General features: G+C 34.6%; 2 protein-coding genes across 2 annotated transcripts; both read right to left on the bottom strand.

Annotated features, from left to right (window-relative positions):
• Positions 1 to 2,597: 2,597 nt before the first annotated feature.
• On the bottom strand, positions 2,598 to 13,115 carry LOC146164039 (choline transporter-like protein 1). The gene is made up of 14 exons (XM_083383105.1): positions 12,810 to 13,115; positions 12,559 to 12,701; positions 12,397 to 12,484; positions 12,115 to 12,239; positions 11,274 to 11,428; positions 10,111 to 10,200; positions 9,866 to 10,002; positions 9,123 to 9,309; positions 8,149 to 8,320; positions 6,096 to 6,249; positions 5,534 to 5,617; positions 4,990 to 5,122; positions 3,944 to 4,188; positions 2,598 to 3,330 (listed from the first exon to the last, which is right to left on the bottom strand). Exons 1-14 carry the CDS (start codon positions 12,942 to 12,944, stop codon positions 3,232 to 3,234), a joined length of 1,947 nt encoding a protein of 648 aa, XP_083239231.1. The 5' UTR covers positions 12,945 to 13,115; the 3' UTR covers positions 2,598 to 3,231.
• A 16-nt stretch (positions 13,116 to 13,131) lies between these two features.
• On the bottom strand, positions 13,132 to 20,686 carry LOC146164038 (coiled-coil domain-containing protein 130 homolog). The gene is made up of 7 exons (XM_083383106.1): positions 20,339 to 20,686; positions 20,040 to 20,159; positions 19,741 to 19,842; positions 19,099 to 19,273; positions 18,719 to 18,903; positions 13,741 to 13,867; positions 13,132 to 13,679 (listed from the first exon to the last, which is right to left on the bottom strand). Exons 1-7 carry the CDS (start codon positions 20,339 to 20,341, stop codon positions 13,231 to 13,233), a joined length of 1,161 nt encoding a protein of 386 aa, XP_083239232.1. The 5' UTR covers positions 20,342 to 20,686; the 3' UTR covers positions 13,132 to 13,230.
• Between the last annotated feature and the right edge of the window lie 4,017 nt (positions 20,687 to 24,703).

Here is a 24,703-nt window from a genome sequence, read left to right as displayed (position 1 = left end):
CCTTCGTCACATCGTTGTGAATACATGTAATAAACGTATTTTAAGTTTTACGATTGTACACGCCCACAAAAAGTGGTGTTTAATGTCATTTTAAGTTGAGTTTTTTTTGCTAGGCATACTTATTTCCATTTCGACACAGTGGCACTCGTGGATTTATTGTAAACTATATCGCACAATCAATTAATCAACAGTCTTAACATTTCGGCAACTCGTTCCTAGTAACATTGAATTCCAACTAAAACGGCGCCTAGGTAGATAACAAACAAAACAAAAACGGCAGGTCGCCAAACATTGGTGCTATTTATACTACCATCTCCGCATTTATTTTTTGGAAGCTAACTAATAGGACAGACTTTTTTCTCCAGAATGTTTGAAATTTTGGAAGCTAGCCATCCATGTCCTTTAAGTGACGCCTTCTACTCTGTTTGCCACCGTTTTCCTATTGGCTAGGGAGCATACAACACACCTCCCAGCGAGGGACTTGAGCGCCAAACAGCGTGGTTTACAAACGGCTTTATTAGTGGGCTAAAAATATTCCAGTCCCCAACAATTAAGCCTTCAGACAAAAAAATACTAATAAACACAACTTCGTTACACTGACTTTTGCGTAAGTTTAAATGTGCGCATTATTTACGTTAAGGGTTTAAAATATATTGAGTTGTTTTGTCTTAACTTAAAGGGATTTGTAAAAGGTAAGTTTATGAATCAAACAAGCTTATCTTGTTACATTGATTGACATGTTGGTTCATATAACATAGCCTAAGCTTTACAAAACATTGAGTTATCCAAAAGGTAATACTAAATACGTATATGAACCGCTTTTGCTCTAATAAATAAGAATTGCAAGGCCTTCCGAAGCCTCTGCAGGAAACACGATAATAAATTAACTAGAACATAATGTTTAGTATATTATTTATTTTAAGCTTTAGAATTTTTTCATGGCGAATGCGTTGTTTAATCTTCTTGCATGATATTCCCTCACAAAACACAACATTCTGGAATAACACAGCCGAACGAGGGATTTATAGCAAAGACACGCTCTGTGTTTTATACGGGGCGCCTTTAACAGCTGAAATATAAAATACAAGTTGTACAAAATTTGTAATAATCTTGGACACAGTCGTCATAAGTTAACATAGACCTACATCACCTAAAAAATATAAAGTTAAATAAATTAACTTTCATTATCCTTAACCTTAATAAAATCGAAAATCTATGATTAATCAAAGATGTCGTAATATTTTTACCGAATGCCCACCTAATATTCTCCACAGTAAGATTCTTTCACATCTTTGCAAAATGATTTGCCCTTGCGCTAAAACATTAAGCCATCTACGGATCTCAACGCCCTCAGGCAAAGACAGACATAAGAAACAGTGAAAAACGAGTACGCGTCTCATGGTAAACCAAATTAGTTAGCAACCTCTTTATGATAATATACTAAATCTAACCTTAATTTCGGTAAGATGAAAAACGTTTACTGGAGTGAAAGAGAAGGTAAGTAATCTTAAGGTTAACGGCCGTTAGCCAACAGGAATGCCTGTTAGGTTACAGCAAATTTTGGAACTTCAATGTTGGTTCACTAAATTCCTTTAAAGCTTGAAAGGTTGCCGATATTTTATTCAGACTAAATGCCTTTACCGTAATTTTACTGTTTTCTATGGCTGTGCCACGTATGCTTATGCTCGTTTCAATCATTCAGGAATCTTCGTTGCTTTGAACAAACTACAACCTTTCCGTAGGGCTCGTCTAACAACAAAATGTTTCAGATTGAAAAGGATTATATTAGTGTGGGTTTATAAGCCGTAACAAATGTTAGTATTCGGACATTGGCTCAGAATCTATAACGAATCGTTTACCGTCTATTAAGTTTGTCTGTTCTTATGGTGCGACTAGGTACATTTCACGCAGCGCACACCGAAAGCTACTTAAATCCTTAAGTACTAAATTGATAGTAATAAACTTAGGGTTTATGGTTGATTGATGTTTGGAACTGGTCCATCGCATTAAATCTGTTGTTAGGACTCGGCAATAATGAACTTGGGTAAAGTTTAAAATCCCCGCCACCGCATGGGCAATCGAGCGTTTTGCAAACAAAAAGGATTCAACGGTCTGTCCCAAAAGCAACCCCACGACCTGAAATAAATCTTTCAAGGTAGGAATGCCGTTTTTACGGTCGGTGACGCACACAGGAAATTCAGGTAAAACAGGATTGCAGGCCTCCGGTCGTGCAGAGCCAAGTCAAGCAAGCAACGGCACAAAAGGCTCTTTTAAACGTGCCTCCGACATGCACTGATGCAAAACCTACATTCCTTTCGCAACGTTTTGCAGTCTTGGTAATAAAGTTAAAGACGGAAAAGTTGAATTTTTCAAACCCTATATTTTTTTACTATTTCAATAAATCAATCGATATATATAATGCGGATTTAAAGCTTGTAATAAAAAGCTAAATCAAAACGACCAATTACACCGAAATAGTTTGCTACGTGTTATTCGAGCATATGAATAAAATACAGAAATATTTACAGACATAGGTTTAAAAAATAACACTAAAAAGTAGACCTTGATTAAAACATGTTGTTCTTAATCAAGTGATTAGATTGACTTGAAATAATAAAAATGACATATGGAAAACAAGTTTTACCTTTGTAAGCATAGTTCGCACTTTGCTCAACTTTTGCAAATCTAAAATCACTACATTGTTTTGAAATAAAAAATAAGTTATTGGCCTGATTGGCTTTGAACCATAAACCATACTAACAAAATACTTTACGAACGTGCAACAAAATTAAAAGCGTTGAAAAAAATGTGGTTTGTTTCGAACAAATATGTTTTATAAAACTGCAATGCAGGTACACATGATATTAAAACACTCACACAATGCATTTGTTAGAACAGTACGATCATTACAACAGCGGAATTAAATCAGTCAAATCGATTATGCTGCAAAAGTTATGAAATGCGTTTAAGAATGATGAGTTTTATTTTCTTTTGACAGGTACCTTTAAATGTTATTATACGAACATGTGAAGTAAAAAGCACCGCTAATGATAACAAAAAAATAGGACAAAATGCACCGTTGTATAAAGTAAAAAAAAATATAAAGTAAATAAAAAAGTAGAAAGCAGAAGGGCCTCTACCAGACATCACACGCGCTTCAGACGAAAACGCCAATGCAATGGCTGGATAAGTATCAAAGTATCTTTGCTAAGCAAAAGTCCACACTCTTCCCTAAACAGGCGTTGTGTGGAGTCTTTCCTCTTCTTCAGAATTTTTCTTCTTTTTGCCTTCTAGTGCGTTAATCTGCTTGCTGCTGTTCTTGACGTAAACCTAGTCGAAGGGTTCGGGATAAATTTGAATAAAACCAAAGTGGCCTTCATATCGGTTGATTTGGCATGGTTAATGGGTGCCATTACACACTATGTGGAGCTAACATGCCTATCAAAAACTGGCTACTATTTTAACGGTTTGCGAAATCTTAAAAGTTAAAAAACAGACTTTAAATGACTTTAACTATTTTAAAGAGGTTACTAAATGTTTTAACTTAAAAAAATGTTAATTTCATAACTGGGAATTAGAACTCGGTTGGCGAGAAAAAAAGAGCGTAAACCAATTAACATCACAAACGCATTTTTGAGTTAATTACTTGAAGTAGGAGGCTCCTTGTTTTATAAACAGTGTTAGTAGGAATGTACACAAATATGGTTTCGCACTAAAAACCTAACAAAGTGGCCATTAAAAGTACTGGTATTGTTAAAATGCAAACATGTACATATTCAGCCATAGATTTGGGGTACAACACACTGTCGGGATGGCTCTTTATTTGCTTACAGGGTAAAAAGTCAAGTTCTGCATTCGTGACGCACGTGTCAACAAGTTACTCTAAGCAAACAAGGACAACTGTGCAAACAAAGTGCACCACATTACAGATCCGACAACGTACCATGAGCGACTTAGGCATGAAGTACTCCTTGCCGGGCGTGCCGTTGTTAACCCTGCAGTCCTCGCAGAAGCACAGCAGTAGGGTGTCGATCGCCATCTCGTAGATAGAGAGGAAGCAGTGCGCGGTCAGGTAGGAGAAGACCGCTACAACGCCGACGGGCACCGCCACGTGGTGAATGTTGGGGTGGTACTTGAGCACCAGAACGCTTCCAATCCCCGCCACCACGGCAACCACTACCAGCTTACCTACGCCAACCACAGGTAAGGTTTAGGCGTGCTTGGAGTCTTGGCGATATGCTAAGCCTTCCAAACGCGAAAATGAGTTATGAGGGTCGCGTGCAGGGGTACGTCGAGTTTTGTTATAGCGATTTAAACCGTATAATTTAAAAAAATGTTCTTTCAGGCAACATGTACCGACGCTTAGATAACCTATACAGGAGATCTACATTGTTCTGATAAAGAATTCCTAAATAGATTAATAAAAACTGCGCCGACAGGTTAGGTTTAGGCGTGCTTTGAGTCTTGGCGATATGCTAAGCTTTCCAAACGCGAAAACGTGTTCTAAGGGACGCGTGTAGGGTACGTCGATTTTTCACAGTATTATAGCGATTTAAATTCTATCATTTTTTAAATTGTTCTTCCGGCAACATATTTTGTCAAATGTACCGACGTTTAGATAACCTATACAGGAAATCTTAGTTAACCTATACAGGACAAATGATACAATGCATGGCAGCAACAGTAGATTCATTTAAATTGTATTGGCCTCATTATTACACATATTTCTCATTGCTTACTACCCTTGCATTGTTTTTAATTTATGCAAAAAGTAAAAAACCACTGTACGATTCCAAGTTGTTTAAACTGGGTTTGCAAAAACTTTTGCCCAGCAGTTAGCCACTGTTTGCAAGCGAGATGTATTTTGCCGACATTATGACCTTAAAGTGTGGTTTGCACGTGTTCTTTTCAGAACTATGTGACAGGCTTGTAACCGCCCTAAATCAACTATAATTCATCAAAGGTACTCTACTGTAGATGTATACGTACCAAGGAACAGCACGAACGCGCCGACGGAGTTGATTGCGATCACACGCAAGGCGTTGGACAGCAGAGTGCTCACTGCGTCGCAAGCCGATTTGCAAAAGTTGGTTCCGTTGATCGCGACAAGTGAATAAGCGTTCTGTCAGACATTAGAAAAATGCTTGTTCGAACAAGACGTATTTTAGAACGAACTGCTTCACGCCTGTAGTAACAGTGTGTTACGTAGGTTAGTGAACGTCGGTTTTAAAACTTGTTAAGCGGTAAAAAACGCTAAAAAGAAATTGATATGTATTTTGTGAAACCATTTTACTTAGTAAAAACAAAAGGACAAAACAAACTTCAGTGCCATGATTTTTCCTTAAAACGTTACGGTTTATGTGGCCGAAAACTAGTAGGTTCTCCAGAACACTGCCTTAAGGTTTCATAAAAATAAAACAAGTTTGTATTTAAGCTTATAGGGTTCATCAGCAAGACCATATATTTTTCGTGATATTGTTATTTTTTTATGCCTTTAAAGGGGAACGGGCAAACTCTCCAGACAAGTACTTACGTAGTTTAGATATCTCAGACACTTCTCCAAAATACATAGACAAACGATGCAGCACTTGACTAGAATTTTGGCAATTATATTTTTCTGTCGACGTAAAACAGTAAAGTTAGCGTACTGTATTGGCAAACATAGGAACATGCCGTCGTGAGTTGCTACCAATCAATAAAAACTTTTTTAAAGTCGTTTGTTAACCACAAAGTGCAGTTCGCAATCTCTCAGCAAAAAATATTTTTTTGTTACAATACAAAAAAAATAAAGACACAGCAAAATTCGAATGCATTGGACGACTCTGTTGAGAGCGGTATTTTACCGAACATAATGCAGTGTAGTTAGAGAATGCACGAATCTTTGTTGTAGCTTGAAAACGAATACCAAAGCCAAATATAGGTTGATTAAATCGACATCATCTTAACAAAGATGCTTCGATTCATACTGGTATCTTATAGTAGTTAATCAACAGTTCCTATTTGGTTTTGTTGTTCATTTTTAGGCTAAAATAGTTAAAATAATAAAAAAAAAAGTTTTATTATAAAAGTCTTTATTGAAAGAAAACTCTACTAACCGAGTCCCGTATCTGCCGTTCTATGTACATGAGGATACATCTTGGTATTTTTACCAGAACGATAATAAAAGAACCGAGAGCGCAAGATCCGATGTGATTAGCGATCAGGCGACTGATGGAAGAGATTATCGGATTTCCCAGATTCTTTTTGTCCCTAAAACAAGAACAAATATCGCATTTAGTCACACGTCGTTTAGGGTCAGGTTAGTTGCTTTAGATCAGGAGTTGCGTTCTTTTCTTTAGGACAGAGGTGTCCAACACGGCACGCGAACTAATAAAAATGGCACGTAAGCTCCCCCCCCCCCCCGAAAAGTACCTAATTGCTATTTAACCAATTGTAATGGATTATTCACAATATAAAAAATCGCAGCAATTACTACAACTACCAATTACTTCTGATGTTACATACTATTTTTGTTATTGTAAAACAAACGCTTTTATATAAGAAAGAATTAGTTACTAAACTTTGGCAAAGGAAGAAGTTATTAGATAAAAATTGACACGTAGGCATGTTTGAGTTGGACACCCCTGCTTTAAGGGCTGATTATCGGTGGTAAGATGTAAATTTTTGTGTTAAAGTTCATTAGCTAGAATCTAGATTATTTTAATCCAGGGTGTCTTTACAATTTTACCTTTCGGCGCACCTGTGGATCTCTGAAAATGTGGTGAGGCACCTGGCGAGCAAAGCGAGTGCGATTTTTTTATGAATTGCTTGCAATTTTTTACGTATTTCTTATAGTTGGAAGCAGTGTATACTTAGTGAGCTTAGCCGCCGAAAGACAAAGAAAAATAATTGTAAAACTAAACCCTTGTGCCTTAATTACTTAAAATTATGAAAACAGAAAGCACAACCTTCGGTAAAAAAATGTATCCGAATTCACAAAAAGTCACACGATTTAAAAAAAAAACTACCAGTAAAACAGAAAAAAGTAAACAGAAACTGGAAGCATGCTAAAAATTCCGGATCATTGCAATTGAAGTGTAACACAGTTTAAATATTAATCTCACACATTTACGAGAATATAATAGAGCTAGTAGTTTACATCAGCGAATAATAGAAAGATCAACGTTGATCACTCATAAAATATCCATTTCTTCAAGAGGCTAAACAAATTGGTGCTACTTACAAATTGGTGCTACTTCAAGAGGCTAAACAAATTGGTGCTATTTTTTAAGAAAATCACACTAGATTCACTTATGACAGCAGGGTTAAGATTTCGCACTCGCTCCGTCGCCAATGCGAGTTCGCTCTTGACGAGTGTTGATTAACACTCACTCGCCCGATTGGAAAGTTATTTGAGCAACTGACATTCGTTGTCACGCAACCTACTGGTGGACTCAATTTGGAAATTTTTGACAAATTTTCTTTAAGGTAATTATTGTGAACTTGAGTTGTCACCAAGGCAAACATGTAAATAAACGCACAGATTTTACTGCCGTTTAACACGTGTGTTATGTACCAAAAAAACGGGCTAATGCATAATGTAGTGAAGTCCTGGTGCAGGCTGACCAACACACGAACAGCGCACGGGCAATTTAAATTCAATATGAATCATGGCAACATCTAATATTAAGTCAAAAACGGCAATCACTAATTAGCCTGATAAAAATTCCATTCGCTCGGATTTAGACATCACATACTTACATTACAAAAATTATGCAAAAAGTTTGTTAAGAGTTTTCTGTTTCCTTGCGCGCGCCTGACAATGGCGCGCCAGTTAAAAAAAACAGCATTAAACGAATAAATCCGTAAAAACATATTTCAACAAAATATTCATAGCGAGCTTTATCAAAGTGTCGTTTAGTTTAAAATGTTATAAAATTTTAGTTTACAATTAGAACAGTCAAACATGTTCCTGCAAAAAAGAAATATGCGACGGGTTTGAATAAAATTAACCCGTCCCCAGATGCACGGGTCATAGTTTGGCAACCGCTATATTTGAATGTTCACTTGCGTAGCGCGGCGATCGATAAAATCTAATAATATTTAGCTGCCTTTGACTAATTACAGGACAATAGTCAGATACTAGATCAAATATTTTATTGATATTACCTGGTAAAGTAAAATTTTGCCACCGCTCCGGCGATGGTCATCTGCTGACAGGCGAGTATGAACTCACTGACCCATATCAGACCAATCACGTGATACCACCACATGTAACGCACAACCGCTGTTTCGTTATACCTTATCCAGCCTTCGTGTTCGTTTACCATAACAGGTTCACCTGCATAACACAAACCAAATCATCAGACAAATATATCAATCACACTCCGACTGTAAAAATCTAAACGGCGTCATTCGTTTCTTGCCACTTTGCTTTGTTAATTTTTGGCAGTTTAAATTCGCTATAATTCGCCGAAGTGAAAGATAAATTCGAGGTTAATTAGAAAATATTTGCGAAAAGTAGGACTATTTTTTAATTTTGTCGATTATGATGCTGTTACGTTTTTTAATAAAAAATGTCGTTTTTGTCTATATGGCTTTTAAAATTTTTACAATTGCGAATTTCAATAGATATTAAACATCAATACTTGCCACAAGAAAATAGTAAATAACAAATTAAAAGGGAACTAAAAGCTTTTCAACGCTGAAAAAATGATCCAAACAGCTGAGCTTAAACACAAATTTGAGTGTTTGGGGGGAAACGATACTAAAATAAAGCTCATTTAAAGTTACAGATAAATGCAGGGACTTTCAATGGTTGATCCGGATTAGTGAACCCGTAAACAGCGAAAGGTAATAGGACAATCTATCTCGTTTCGGTACCAATATTTTACACTAGTTAACTAACTTCGTTATAGGCCGTTACACAATGACATAATAATTTTTCACCGGCATTGGAAAATACCCACTTCAAACGAACATCTGTTTTTAAGTATTCCCGGTAGATACAGCATACCCTTATATGAAACCATTCCATACTACATTTTATAGAGTCCCGATAACCGAACGTCAAATGCCTTTGAAGTCAGTGGGTGTTTATGGTTATTGTTTTTTAACATTAGCATATCGCAATTATACAATACCTGCTGTTGCCAAAAATCCAAACACAACTAGCCACGACATCCAGAACAGAATGAGCACAAGAAAAGTCCATAAGGGCTGAAGGAGAAGAAATGGTATGTAGGCCAAGCAGCGACCGGCTTCGTGGAATAAGTCAACAGTCAGTGCTACTCTCTTGCGCATAACCAATATTAGAAGCAGTATAATGACCTGAAAATTAAAGCCGGTTAGTTCTAATTCTTTCTTTACATCCTGCACTAATAAATGCTAAACAAATCTTATTGCGTTATTTTTGTAAAAAAGGTAGGTTAAATAACTCTTGGGCGATGGCTTAAGGTTAAGACGAAATCCGAATTTACTCTGTAACTTCAAAGATTGCGAAAAACGAAAAATTCCTCACTTTTTAAACAATTTGTGTTGGTTAATGTTGCACACGCTTTTTATAGGTCTTGATTAACAAAAAATGCCCCAATTATGTATGCAAAAACAAAGCGCCTTCGCCACCACTGTTTTTCCCAGACACACTACTTTTTCACTGATGGTACTGAATTGCAATCATAGTAATTAAATCTCAGTTGTACGTTAAAACAAGCCATATATTTTATATTTAAAACAACACGGTATATTGTTAGCTCTAAATACATTGGCGCTAAATAAGTTAGTTAATGCTAGAGAAGTTGATTAAAGAAAACAGCTTACCCGGACTAAATACTAAAATGAATGTTTTATTAGGTAAAATTCAATGCAGTTAGAAAAAAAAACTTACCGTAAAGACAGTGGCAAAAATGGAATACCACAAAAAAGTGTCCGCGTTTTCCTGTTCACTAATGTAAGTTGTGTTGAGTGGTTTGTTGAGATTTAATTTTGCAGAAGCGTACATCCACCACAGAAGTCCAGTTCCAACTGCAAACATGCAAAACAAATTTAACCAGGTGGTAGATGGGGTGTGCTGCGATTATTTTTTTCAAATAAGGAAGATTACAAAGTTGACGAAACTAAAAGAATACTCACCAAGTGCAGACAGAGCCACCACTATGTTGATAATATACACCACTATACTGGCAAGATACCTGATCAGAAGTACAACAACGAAGGAGACCACTGTTAAAAAGATACAAAGTCGTTAAAAAGTACTAACAAACATATGAGCTTTGCAAATAACAAACGAGACTCGGAGATAGGGATGCTCAAAGTAGAATATCGAATCCTTGGATTCGAATCCAGATGGGATTCGAATCCAATTCTGCCGTTTATTTCGGGTAATTGGAACCGATATAATTTAATGTTTTACCGCCGATTGTTGCGCCTAATTGTACAAACGCGTGTGGTAAGTTGGCCTGTCTGAGGCGACCAATTTATAGTGCTTGCTTTAAATGTAACCTGGTAGTGCAGTGTGAGCGTTTTTTCGGGCGACCAATTACCGCGTCTGGCGATAACCTTCGTCTAATAATTAAGTGTCAATCAAGCATTATTGAGCGTGCGACTAACGTGTAATGTCTGGTGTGGAGTTCGCAATTTCCCTAAATGCGTTGCAAAAGTAATATTACGTTGTAAAACGTGCTGGCCGTCTACAAAATGCGCTATAGGGTTACTTAAGGTCAACTTTAGGCCAATATTCAGCGAGGTTATGCAGTTATGCACAGCGTAATTGTCAAGAATTCGTTATGTCAATAGTAACTTCGTATTCTTTGCAGTACATTATTTGACTGCATAACAGATCATGTTAGTCAAAAAAGAAGCACTAAAACCCAACAATGCTTTAAAAAACAGGACCGAATTGCTTAAAACTTCTGTGTGCAGTGTTTCATTGTACTCACTATTGGCAAAAATATAAGTTTTGGCAACAACCTGGACAGTTGACATAATACAGTTTACAGAACTGCTTCAAATGACAGTTGTTAAGAATGTTAAACATATGGGAGATTTTTTTATTATATGTACACATGTTAGCAAATTGTTTGGGCGATTTATTGCTGTGATTGTAGGCCCTGTGGGGTAGATTAAGTTTAATCCTTTCCCCAAACAAAACCAAGGTTAGATAATTTAATAAAAATATACTAGGATTCGCTATTCTGGATTCGTTATTCTAGATGCGAAACCTATTATTCTAGAATACCTTGGGATTCTACTTTGAACATCCCTACTCGGAGATATCACGTTTGGAGAATACTTACACACAGCAAAAAAACACAAGCCGATTATGGCGTATCTGCACATGTAGATGTCACCAAGAATTCTTGACAGTGGGTCAAGATTGTTAACAAACGTAACAAAGTTCACAACTAACTTCGTAATATCCGTTGGCACGCATCGGTATATAATAGGGGAACTGAAATACAAAAGAAGAATTTATTTTAAGACCTATAAACATCTTCATGTAGGTTCAAAAGCAGATGCTGTCTAAAAGTTCGTGTTAGGTTCGGCATTCGTGGTCCGTTGTACAGATATCGTTTTTTACAGGTCAACCAAATGTTTGATGCGAGCAATACAATATAGGTGAACCAGTCATGATAACGCCGATGTGAGAAACCTGGGCCTTGCCTTAAAAGCTGCTTATAACAAGGGAAAATGGTGGTTAAATACATCAGAGAATGCTTGTTATACAGAATTAAAGTAATTTTTTTGGTTATTTAGACATTGTAATGTAACTTTTAATGAACAAGACAACTGACAAACTTAGTTTATTTTACACAAACAACTGACAAACTTTTTATTTTACATGGACTTATCAAAACTCGGAACGTAACTTCTTAAGTGTACAAAAGCGTTCCAAAAACTACCAAATGTGTTTGGAATGTATATACGTGTGTTTAAAACAATTGTTTTTTGTGTTTAAGTTTACGGCAGCAAAACTTACTGCAAACATTAATATTATACAATCTACATCAGCCGGGTTAGTAAAAAATATGTAAATTCTACATATTTTTTACTTAATTTGGCATTGGCCTTGCGCGGCCCAGGACCAGTTACTCTTCGACGGCGCTAACCTTAGGAATAAATAATCATGTCAAGTACCTTGCTTCAACAGGTAGGTGAGGACAGGGACCAGTCTTGCCATTTTCCTGGCTGCCGTATTCATTTGGCGGTATGCTGTAGTCACACAGCTCAGATCCCGTTTCCTCATAAAACTTGTACAAATCCTGAAAATGATGGATGTTTGTAAAAGAGAACGTGAATATAGTGACAAGGCAACTAAGTTTAATCAACTCCTTTTTAATTTTTTTTTTTTTTAAAGATTTTAAATTTTAACTCTCTTAAATTTTTGGTGAACCTGCTTTAAATTATTTGTAAACCTACATCTTTAAGAAGTAATCTATCAGGGCATTTCTTCACACAGATTTCCAGTGAATCACGAGGATCCAGGACATCCATAAAGAAAACAAACCTACAACATTTTTTGTTTAGAAAACTTATGCATGTTTTTCAAATTGAAAAAAAATATCCAAATAACTCGATTACTTTCTCCCAGTTAAATCCAAGCCAGAATTTGGGTGTTCTGTGAGTTTCTTGTTTCTTTTGTCACAAGTATTACCATAACTGTCATATCCATTTATCAGCCTTCCTGCCGCACCACTAGCAATAGCAAATGCAGTGATTGTGATCTGAACAAAGATTTGTAAGTAACCAACCTAACAAAAATCTACCGTACTAAAAACAGCATCAGCTATTTTGAACCAATTAATCAGATGAGGTATTGCAATATTTCTTACCATTCCAGCAAAGAATAGCACAAATACGCAAAGTGGAATAACATCTGTGCATGAACGTTTTTTCAGTGGTTTCCAAAACTGAGGTTTAGGAGGTGCATCATTGTTACTTCTAGTAGCACTGTAACAGCAACCCATACTAAAGCAGTTGTATTCTAATTCACTAAAAACACATGAAAAAATCTGAAGATAAGTTCAAAGATTAATTACTTTAACTTAAGTGGACGCTTTGGACCATGATAAGACCAGTGCAACAAATTGAAATGACAAGCTTTAGGTAGTTTAATGAAACTAACAAGTAATAAAAATAACAAAAAAACAAAAAAACAAAATCAAGTAAAGCAAATTTTAACATTATAATAAATAAAAATAATAAAACGCCAATTAAAAAAAATTATAATTTATTAACAAAAATATTCTGGTATCATGAAACATCAGAATCTTGATTGTCACTTTCTGAGCTCAAATCTAATGAATAAGCAACCAAAGATGATTTTCTCTGTAACTTGTTTGTGCAAACGGCTGCTGCTGAGTTTTTACTAGATGTTGCAATGCAAGCAGGAAAACTTTTTTTAAGTTGAATTGATTTCGTGGCAAGTTTTAAATTCTGTTTTTGCTGTTTCTCCATTGTCATGGGTTTCTTCTTTCTCACAAGTTTAACCCCATTTAGCTGCTTTGGAATTTGAGTTTTTGACATATTCTTTTTACTAGATAACCACAACGTGCTTGGCATATTGGGTTTTAAGGCAGTAGTCAAAGTTTTAGGAAGCTTGGTAGCTAAGTTTTGAAGGGTGGTTTGAAACTTGCTTTTGGGATTTAGTTGAAGAATTGGTTTTTGGTTGATGTCCTTACGTACTTCATTCTGTTTAGTAACTGTAAGAAAAAATAAGGGCATATTAACATTTAGAATTGCAAAAGTATTTTGCTGACTTACACTTTACAGTTTGATACTTCAGTAGTTGTGCCATCTTGACATCTTCCTCTGTTTCAGGTAAAAGTTCAATGTTGAGAGATGATTTCTTAAGCAATTTGTTGTCATTGTTTGCATCTCTCTCCAATTTCTAGAAGAAAAAAACATTTTAACTAAACACATTGCTGTAATGCCTAATTAATACAACTAGTGATTGTGCGAATGCAAACTAATATACTTTTAACAGTAAAGGTGGCCTAACTTTGATCTGTGTGCAACAAACATTACAAAAAGCGCTTTAAAAAGGGCTGACTAGATTTTGACAATTCATTTCCCTTACAGCACTGAGCAAACAAGTGTTCTCTTGTCCTTATTTATAAAAATTAATGTTATGCATTCTAAACAAATGCAGTGCTGCATAAAAATAAAGACACAAATAAAGAGTTTTACATCACTTATCAGGAAAAACAGACAAAGTAATTTGCATTGTTAAGAAGGTTTAAAGGTAGAATCATAGGGGATTCTAGAAAATCACATTCTAGTATTTTTTTAAATAATTATTAAACATAAATTTTTTGGGAAGGGGGAAACGAATTAATCATATATATATCCTTTAGGATCAGCAACTAATCGTTAAACAATTTGCTAACATTATGTATTTTGTAATCAAAAGTAAACTTCTAAACCTTCTAAACCAGAGGTTCTTAAACTGGCGGGCGTGAACGCTTTGTGAGAGCAGCGGTAAAGACTCACTGAGAAAAATCCTTTTTAATATATTAAGTATCAATTTTTGAAAACACAAATATAATATATATTTTGCTAAACTACATTTTGCTGTGAAGCATTATTTTAGTCCAATCACTTATCTTTCTCCTCAGTCATGTGAATCTATTTTCACTGTTCCTTATGTTCAATTACACTGCCATGAGTGTGTAACAACAAGGCTATATACTCAACAGTGTTGTCAGATTAGTCGTTCAGGGGCTGAACCAGGGTGAGGGAAATCAGGAAACATCACCACAAGCTATATTATTTGCCACATTTTACTATATAATCATAAAATATTTTTCTTTTTTTATGTATATATTGTTTTTTTGCCTGATATAAAGAAATATTTTTATCCCAAACGCGCCGTTAACGCTATGTGTATGGTCCGTTGTGCCAAACAAACTCATAACATACTAATGATTATTTGGCCCAATCTATATACTTCAGTTGAATATTAAAGCACTAATTGACAGAACTGTTGTTTTTTAAGATTAGTTTTTTATGGTTAAGCTACTTTTTGCATTTTAATATTATGAATCGCTTAGGGTTATTAAAGTGTTTTTTTGGAAGTAATTGCTTCAGGACCCCGGGATTTTCATCATTGTCAAGATTTTAAAAACGTCGGAGATGCAATTAACAAAGATGATAAATTTTATGTAGGTGGTACGTACATGTTGCCTTTGGAACTCTAAAGTATTAGGACAACTCCAAATATTGGACTTTATAATCAATAATTTTCACCTTATATTTTAGTTATTATTATTCGTTTGCAACTTACCTTTATACGAATCACAATTGTGACATAACAAACAACTGTAATGCGCTATACATAAAAAAAAACTTACTTACACGATTATGAAAAAAAGACATCTACATAATAAAAAAGAAAATTTGTGAGATGTGTGTGTGTGTGTGTATGTGTGTGGCAAGATGTTCGGCCAGTCGGTGATGATTATAACGTGAATTTCGAGCAGCATTGACTTTGCGCCGCTTTAGCTCAGTGGTAGAAAACTGGTCTCGTGAACCAGGGTCATGAGTTCAAACCTCACTGGTGGAAAACTGTTACAATGCTCACTTTCAATTTACAATATATTTGTGTTGCATCACAATGGAAATGTTACGTCACACTCAATGCAATTTACAATTAGCTTTATCACTTACCAAGATTGTATTTAAGCATGTATCCCAGATTCCCAGCGTTAGTTAATTTAATATAGGTATATTTAGAAGTTTTTGTGTTAGGCAGAGTTTAAGTAAAAGAAGTCCAAGTTTAACGTATCCGTACAAAACTTTTTTTCAAGCGCAATTACCTGCCGACAGTGGCGTATCCAGGGGGGGGGGGGGGGTTTGGACCCCCCCTTTTCGTAAGTGACATTATCGTTTTTTGTTTGTTTTTGTCAGAGATTTGCTCACCGTCCGAAGCTGCGTGTTTTTAAATGTAATTGGGTCACGCGTCTTAAGCTAATGCGAAACCAAAATCAAACGCAAAACGCGTTTTTCGTCTTTTGTTTGGTCGACGGTAAACGCTAGATAGTTTTTTAGGAATTGTGGACAACGCATGTGTTCGCTTTGCGTCTAAATGTTCGCTTTTGCTGGACGTTAATTGGCTGTTTCGGGTGATTTTTTTCTTGTTTATGACGTCATTACCATCGGTATTTTATGACGTCATATCCGTCACTATTTTATGACGTCATTAACGTCAGACGAAAAAACAACGGGGAATTCTCTAAGTTGAAAATTCGGAACCCCCCCTTTTTGAATTTCTGGATACGCCCCTGCCTGCCGGGAAATAAAAAAATAAAAGTAAGTATATTTCCTTAGTAAAGTAAAATTTTAATGTTTCCAACTAAGACTATTATGTTTAGGAACTTATTGATGCCTGTTTACGCGTTAAATTTAGGTAGAGTTCGCAAATTTTACGAAGAATTGAATTTTTATTTTTAAGCCGTTTGTTAGCGATAGTAATTGAGGCCAAAGCCTAATGACTTCTTACAATGTGTTTACCCACGCAATACTTCGCAAAATATTGCGTTTATTGCAGTAGTTAACAGTAGGCATTTGGTTTTTCAATGAGGATTTTTCTCATGTTTGACGCAGTTTAGCACCGGGATTACGTATTTACTTAAACATGACGCTATCAAGCAAGTCTAAGCAATTGCTGCTGCATCCTAAAGTTTTATGTTTGGGAGTTATTCTCAATTGACAAACATCACAGGTTTTCGTTACTTAAAAGATGTATAGCATACTTAGCCAAGTGTTGTGCGCTATAGTTAACTGACTTCACATAACATGATTTGCAAATTTCTATTTAGTGACACTTAGTTCAAATGTTTAGGCATAAGCAAATTTGTTATGACATTTAAAAAAATATGTTTTCATTATTTATGTCATTAACGAAGACCTTACGAATAATCGGTAAATATTCTATTTAACCTGGGCAACGCCGGGTATTTCGTCTAGTAATTACTAAAGAAAACCAAAGATTTCTATCAAATTTTGGATTGGTTTACATTTCAACATTCAAGTGCCATAAATACTTCACTAAGCGATGTTTATATTGCTATAAATACACTGCCTGAATGAAGCAGATTATTCTATATTTAAGTAACAGTGATAGCAGATGGGCTTAGAGAATTAAATAATTCTTAAAACTTGACCCAGTAACCCCAAAACACATTTTGTAATACAATGGTACTTTTGCAATTTAACGCATTTAGGATATTGCGAATCTCTCTGCACCTGACATTACACTTTAGTTATTCGCACAATAACATTTGATTGACACTTAATATGTGGGGGAGGGGGGTGTGTGCGAAAGTGCAACATCCAAAGTGCCTTAAGAGATAATTACATTAACTTATTACAGATAATTTTTGTATTTATGTAGTTAAAAAAATATGTTTTAGGCGGAGGGGCATGGCCTGGTGCTCCATGGATGCCCCCCTGTAAATGACACACTTCTGTTTTGTATTTAATTGGAACTGTGACTATTTGAGAACACAAAATAAAACTTTTAGCTAAATAACATTTCACTTATTGAAGTTACTGTACACAGTTGCATGACATAAAAACGTTTTTTTACCCAACATTGGTTTTATAAGCAGCAAATTTGTATAAAACAGAATTTTTGTACAACATCTGATACAAGAACATTTTAGCGAAAATGCAAAATATCTGGTTCCGGTATCGGTTCAAAAAAGCGATATCCTGGCTACAGGCTGGCAGAATCTTGCCATTTTTGGCGTAAATTCTTCGGTTTTTTGGTCATGTAAAACTTAAATGATGTGCTTGTCTAAGGAATGTATCAACCTTGTTTAGGCGATAAACAAGATTATTAAGAAGTAATGAAGGATGAATTAGTAATTTTTTTGTGACATAAAGAAATACATATGGGGTATACTGAAGTACAGCCTGGGGGACTGGGGGTGTACATGTCTGCTTTTCTTACTCTAACACTGTTACATAGATAATTTTGGGGCGGAGTCATGTGCACACATGCAGCTCAAAAGATTAAAAAGCGAAAACAAATTCCTAAAATTGTGAAGATTTTTTTTTTTAAATTGGAGAATTTTTTAATAAAAAAAGAACAGTGTAATTTTGAATAAAAAAATAACAGTGTAATTTTTAATAAAAAAATAACAGTGTAATTTTTAATAAAAAAATAACAGTGTCCAAGCTAATAGAAATTGTTTGCCTAATTAAAGTCACACAGTGAAGTGCAACATGTCATATGCATAGTACCTTTGACTGAAAGATATGCTTGAGAGACACAACCATAGCTAAACTGCAAATACACTTGTAACAGTTCTATTGAAAGTTAGTACTTTTTAAACTAATAAACAATCTATAATATGCCAAACACTGGCTTTTCCCTGCTAAACAATGCGCAAAAAAATTATTTCCTGCCAATTTTAGTGCATAATGTTCCTACATATTCAGCATTTTAAAAATATATTGGATTGAATATGTGTAGAACAAGCACACGTTTTTTTGGTAAATCGATTTTTACAAAAAAAAAATATATATTTTTTTTTTCAGAATTATTATTTTTTTTTTGGACTAATTTATTCGATTTTCTGTCTGATTCGTCGACCGACATAGTTGACAAGTCGCCAGCTTTCTGCCATACTGTCTGGCTAAGTCTATACTTGACTCGCGGATATAAAATAATTTGACTCAGGCAAGTCTGACATACATTTTAGATTAGTTAACGACAGACAAGCAGCTAAGCTACCTTTTTCTGCTCTCGAAAAGTCCTCCGTAGTTCCTTGTTGAGAAGGTAGTCATCAAGTTTTTCATCTTGAATGTCTTGGATCTCTTCTAAAGTAGGAATGACTTTTTCAAGTTTTTTGTGGTCCTTGGCTTCATGTTCCAGCTTAAACATGGGATCACTGTTTAACTGCTTCTTAACTTCTCTATCTGAAAAAACAAAAAAATATGTAAAATATATTGAAGGGTATTATACTTAGGAGGCAGAAAGATAAGTTTAAAAAAACATTGTTACTTATTTTAATTGGAAGTAATATGAGATGGGTGGAACAAATACATATGGTAAATTAATAAACTAAAAATACACAGTAGGAGTATTATGTTATTTAATCAAAATAGTAGAACCTGTCATTTCAATCTGTTCATTGCTCTTTGCATCCCATCTCTCCTCTTTTCTCCTGGCTCCACTAAGTATTTTGTAGTCACAATTGGCAGGATCAGTTTGGATCTCAAAATATTGGTCACAGAGATGGCATTTCATTCGGAACTTGTAGATGATGGTTGAATAGTAATTCCCAACCTTTTTTACAAAAAAGTAATTATCTGACCTATTCATAGGTGCATATTGTGGATGTGCAGAGCATTTTTAGTTGCCCTTGACTTCTAACAGGGAATCAAAATGCGCGAGTTATGACTTTGACTTTTAATTTATGGGTGTAATAAGTGTGTAAAAATCACTTGTGATAAAACCACAATAAAGGTTGTGCAATATATCACAAACAATTATGTTTAGAAATTAACGGTTCCAATTATCGGATATTCAAATTAGGATTTAAATCATAAGACTCTAACATTCTACCTTGAACATTACTACTGCTTCTTACATTTTGTCTGAAATTCAAAACAAAAGCCTAATGCAATTCCCAAATGTCTAATAAAAATTGTATATATGGTTTAATTATTATTATTTTCACCAGAATCAAACATTGTATCCTACCTATGAAAAATATTTCAAAAAAAGTAAAATATTAGTGAAAATACACATACCTTTTTCTTTTCTGAGTTGTATCTTACTCCCATTCCAATGTGTTTATTACAACCATTGCACCAAATATTGTATGGCATTTCAAATCTAATGATAAGGATGCCCTAAAATGTTTAGGTACTGTGAATCATTAGTTTCTAAATTGGCAGACTAGGCTCTTTTTCTAAAACTACATTTCTTAAACAGTTTGAATAAAAAAATTATTTTGATCTAACTATGATGAGTGATTTTTAATGGTATGCCTAAAGAGATTCTTAAGCGTACCCTAATAATACTGAAATCAATTCAAACAAAATACTACCTCAGAGATTTTTTTTGCCCTTTCACGTAGAGGATGGGAATTATGATAACGGTCAAGGGAACCATGTTTCTTGTAGTCGAAATCAGGTGGATAATACTTGTTCACACCCTTCCTTTCTCCCTGAATAAAATTGGATACAAATAGTATATATTTTTTTGTAAACATGAAAAAACAATATTCAAAATAAAAACTATTCAAATAAACTGAGCACTCAATAGTTTTATCTATTGTATATAATGAATTGATATACAAACATTGTTAATGTATGAAAACTAAAATATGTAAATCTAATATCTCACCATGGTTATTTTTCAGTATCAAAAGTTGTTGTTAATCTTTAAGCATCAAAAGGGAAATCAATAATAATATACTTTTGTGTATCTGCATTAAAGTACCACCTATTTAAAATAAATCATAAGGTTAATTTAAATTGGTTGCTTAAGGTGATGTAATGGCATAGTGGTGTGTGGGTAGAATTGAACAAAACAAAAATTAGTAATAGTATATGACAGGTGTAGCCGTAAAAGAGCTCTTTATTCGGATTGTCCAGACAACAATTGGTCATTTTAATGTTCCGCTTGCAAGCGATGGCTACTATAATGATGTCACATATTCCATGCCATCAACCAGGTGAAATGTGTGATGACGGGTTGATCGAGATCAACGTGTTGGCTAACCCTGGTGAATGACTATTTCAACAAAAAATTATTGTAAGAAATGAATATTTAGGTAAGTGGATCTAAACTGTGGTCCTCAGACCCCAGGAAGGTAAAAGAAAGCATAAGGAGTCCACAAGGTGAACAATTTTCAGAACCACAGATTTAGGTTAATGTTTTCTCTATTTGCCACACGTACTGTATACTGTACATCAGGTCGGCAGAATCTTGGTAGCCTTCTGGTGACAAGCATTTTTTGCCTAAATTCTTCGGTTTTTGGTCGCGCCCCTAAACTTAAATGACGTGTTCGCCCAAGGAATGTATGAACCTTGCCATATTTTGGCAATAAACAAGGCTATTAATAAGTAAATGAAATAAAAAAACGTTGGGCCGAAGGCGCAAAATTTTTTTGTGACATTAAGTCATTAACAGATACATAAGGGACATGTGAAGGTACAATCTGGGGTCTGGGGGTGCACATGTCTGCTCTTCTTACTCCTGTTACATAGATAAGCTGTTTTCCGGGGAACTTGTGTGAAAACATGCAGCTCAAAACAAAATTGAAAAGCACGAAAAAATATTCTTTGGATAAATTTCCAATTTATATTGCTCGAAATAATGATATTTATAATTAAATTGAATAGAAATTGTCACAGTCTTAAACAGAAATTTGTCACAGTGCAACATGGCCCATAGTATGCATATTACCTTTGGGATATATAGATTTGTTGAAAACAAAGACACATAGACCCAGCAAAACCAGGCTGAAGTTCGCGCAAAGCGCGGAAATTTTTTGCGTTTGCGTAATTAAAACAACAAAATATACTTTAGGCCTTAGATGGAGAAGCATAGCCTGGTACATCCTCAATATGCCAATGCGAATGTTATACCTGTACATTTAACAGGAAGGGGAAATTTAACTCAATGTACAGGAATTCAACTCAAAATAGGAGTATCAAAGTACAACTGCCAACACATAACAATTCTATGATCAAAATTGTGTACTTTTTAAAATAATAAACAATCTATATATGCCTTATACTGTTTTTTTTTTTTTTACTTTTTTCAAAATGGCATAATAAAATAGATTTTTGCCAATTGTAGTGTGAAATTTTTTATTGTCCAGAAAGTTGGATAACCATTAACTTAAAAAACAGGCTGGCAGAATCTTGCCAGCCTTCTGGTGACAAGCATTTTTGGCATAAATTTTTCAGTTTTTTTGTCATGTCCCAAAACTTAAATGATGTGCTCTTCTAAGGAATGTATCAACCTTGTGATGTTTAGGCCATAAACAAGATTATTTGAAAGTAATGAAGGATGAATTAGCACAAAGTTGCGCAAATTTTGTTTGGGCAAAATTTTTTGTGACATAAAGAAATACATATGAGGTATACTGAAGTATAGCCTGGGGGACTGGGGGTGCACATGTCTGCTTTTCTTACAACACTGTTACATAGATAAGCTGTTTTGGGGCGAACTCATGTGCAGTGTGCACACATGCAGCTTAAAATCAAATTGAAAAGCGAAAAAAAATTCCTAAAATTGTGGAGATTTTTTTTTGAAGTGGGAGAATTTTTTAATAAAAAAATAACAGTGTCCAAGTTAATAGAAATTGTTTGCCGAAATTAGAGTCACACAGTGAAGTGCAACATGTCATAGTATGCATAGTACCTTTGACTGAAAGATATGCTTGAGAGACACAACCACAGCTAAATGCGAGCGAAGTGGCGCAAAGCTCGGAAATTTTTTGCGTTTACGTCCTCGCTATGCCCATGTGAATGTCATACCTGTCTGTTTAACAGGAATGTTCACTATTATGATTGCTTTTTTAACTCAATGAAGGAGTATTTGCCAAATCAAGTAAAACTGCAAATACACAACAGTTCTATCGAAAGTTAGTACTTTTTAAACTAATAAACAATCTATAATATGCCAAACACTGGCTTTTCCCTGCTAAACAATGCGCTACGCACTTTTTTCAGAATGGCACAAAAAATTAGGGTTGGGCATTTGACTGGTCAAATAAAATCCAGCAATTGACCGGTCAAATACTCGTCAAATTGATCAAATACTAAACACACTATCATAATGCAATTGAAGTTAAAAATAAACCTTGATTTTAACTTTAAATAAATATATGAACGTTTTGGCTCAAGTACAATGGTTTGTAAAACCGAATAAATTATTTTTTGACTATCAATAAGATTTTTTGCAAAACCATGCACATCTTGCAAGCAATACTATAGCAGTATTGTAGTGATTTTTACAATTACTACAACCACAAAGTTAAGCCAACAAGTTTATTACCGAGATTTAACAACAAGTAAATAAATACATCAGTAAAAAAATATTTTTACTCCTCATCACAACTTTTGTCACTCTGAATTTTCTAAATCAGCGTGGTCCAACATCTTTTCATCGCAGGCCAAAAACTATTTTTTTTATCTTGCGGGGCAAAAACTATTTTTGTTTTATCTTGCGGGCCAATGTTTTCAATAGCGATGTTTAGGCTTATTGCTTTATACATAGCCTATGTCTATGGCATATATACTAACTTTATGAAATTTACACCTTTGTTCAGCTACGGTCAGCAACACAATAGAAGTTAACGTAATACAATAAATGTTTCATTACATGTGATATTATACACTTTTGCTTAGTGGTGCTACAAATCACAAAGGATCATTCACAAAGTTTTTTTTGTCAATTACAATAACAAAAATTGAAGTGATATTGCTAGATGGAAGCAAAGCTGACTATCAGTTCACGGGCCAAAAAAGCGTAACTCGCGGGCCAAGGGCCTGCAGTTGGACCACACTGTTCTAAATCATCACCAGGGTCCATGGGAGATAAGGCATTTGGTTCTTCTAAATTTTTAAGTAGTCTCAGATTGTGGTATACCCCAACTAGTATTTTATTTTATGACAAATGCGATTCATCCTATAAGTGCATTTATTCTAAATAAATAAATCTACTTTGCTATTACAAACACTTTGTTATTACCACAGAACATGTGTTTGCATCAGGTAAACCTACCATTTCATATTTGAATTGTTATAAAAAGTTTCAACCAAGATTATTAAAAACTCAAATTTACAACATTTGAATCTAATAGGACTATTTGACCGAATTGACCGTATTTGACCGGTCAATTGACAGGCTTGCCAACCCTAAAAAAAATTATTTTCTGCCAATTTTAGTGCATAATGTTCCTACATATTCAGCATTTTAAAAATATATTGGATTGAATATGTGTAGAACAAGCACACGCTTTTTTTGGTAAATCGATCTTTCAAAAAAAAATTAAATTTTTTTTGTTTTCACAATTTTTTTTTTTTTATGATTAATTTCTTTGGTTTTCTGTCTGATTCTTTGGCCGACATAGTCGCCAAGTCGCCAGCTTTCTGCCATACTGCTTAAAAATAAGGTTTATCTGAAAAAAACACTTGTTACTTTTACCAGTATTTGTAGTTACTATTTTGTAACTTGACTTAATTCATTCTAGCTAAAAGAAAAGCGTTTTTTGATGTTAACTGTAGTTTGTTTATTAAACTTTTTTCAATTCTGTCCACGGCTTTAACAATAAATCGTATCACAATGTTGCGGATAGGTTAACATTATAAAGTTTGGGGAATGGGTAAGCCATAAAAATACTGTTTTCCCAATTTTTTATTTAATAAACTGGAAAAAAAATAAGTGCTAACTAGCTATAAAACTATATACTGGTTAACACCAAGTTATCTAAACTAAAGTGCCAGTTTTTCACAAATTGCCTTATCCACACACGATTTTAAAGTGCCATAAAAAAGTAATAGGTCAGTTAACTTGGTAGTTAACTATCTATCTATAACTTTAAGAGATTGGTCTAGAATCCTACCACTTTTTTTATACATTAACAAAACGAGTTGCTAAATTGAAATTGCAAGAAAGAAAAAATATCAGAGTTTGAAAATATTAAATAATGCTTGACCCACCCAAACGCTAACTCGCAACCTAACCCAAATCATG

Source organism: Ascidiella aspersa, chromosome 2 (assembly GCF_963924565.1).
Source record: "Ascidiella aspersa chromosome 2, kaAscAspe10.2, whole genome shotgun sequence".
Taxonomy (NCBI): domain Eukaryota; kingdom Metazoa; phylum Chordata; class Ascidiacea; order Phlebobranchia; family Ascidiidae; genus Ascidiella; species Ascidiella aspersa.
Note: the sequence above shows the minus strand (reverse complement) of the source record. Positions and strands in the feature narration are given on the sequence as shown.

Bases quoted from the DNA above. Each gene is read 5' to 3' on its own strand.
- LOC146164039 (XM_083383105.1), bottom strand. From the start codon at position 12,944: ATGGGTTGCTGTTACAGTGCTACTAGAAGTAACAATGATGCACCTCCT. The intron at 11,429-12,114 runs GTACTTGACATG...TTTGTATTTCAG, and splicing joins CACCTACCTGTTGAAGCAAG to TTCCCCTATTATATACCGAT. The intron at 6,250-8,148 runs GTAATATCAATA...TTCTTGTTTTAG, and splicing joins GCAAAATTTTACTTTACCAG to GGACAAAAAGAATCTGGGAA.
- LOC146164038 (XM_083383106.1), bottom strand. The intron at 18,904-19,098 runs GTTCTACTATTT...TTGTTTTTTCAG, and splicing joins TGAACAGATTGAAATGACAG to ATAGAGAAGTTAAGAAGCAG. The intron at 13,868-18,718 runs GTAGCTTAGCTG...TTTTTCTTCTAG, and splicing joins CTTTTCGAGAGCAGAAAAAG to AAATTGGAGAGAGATGCAAA.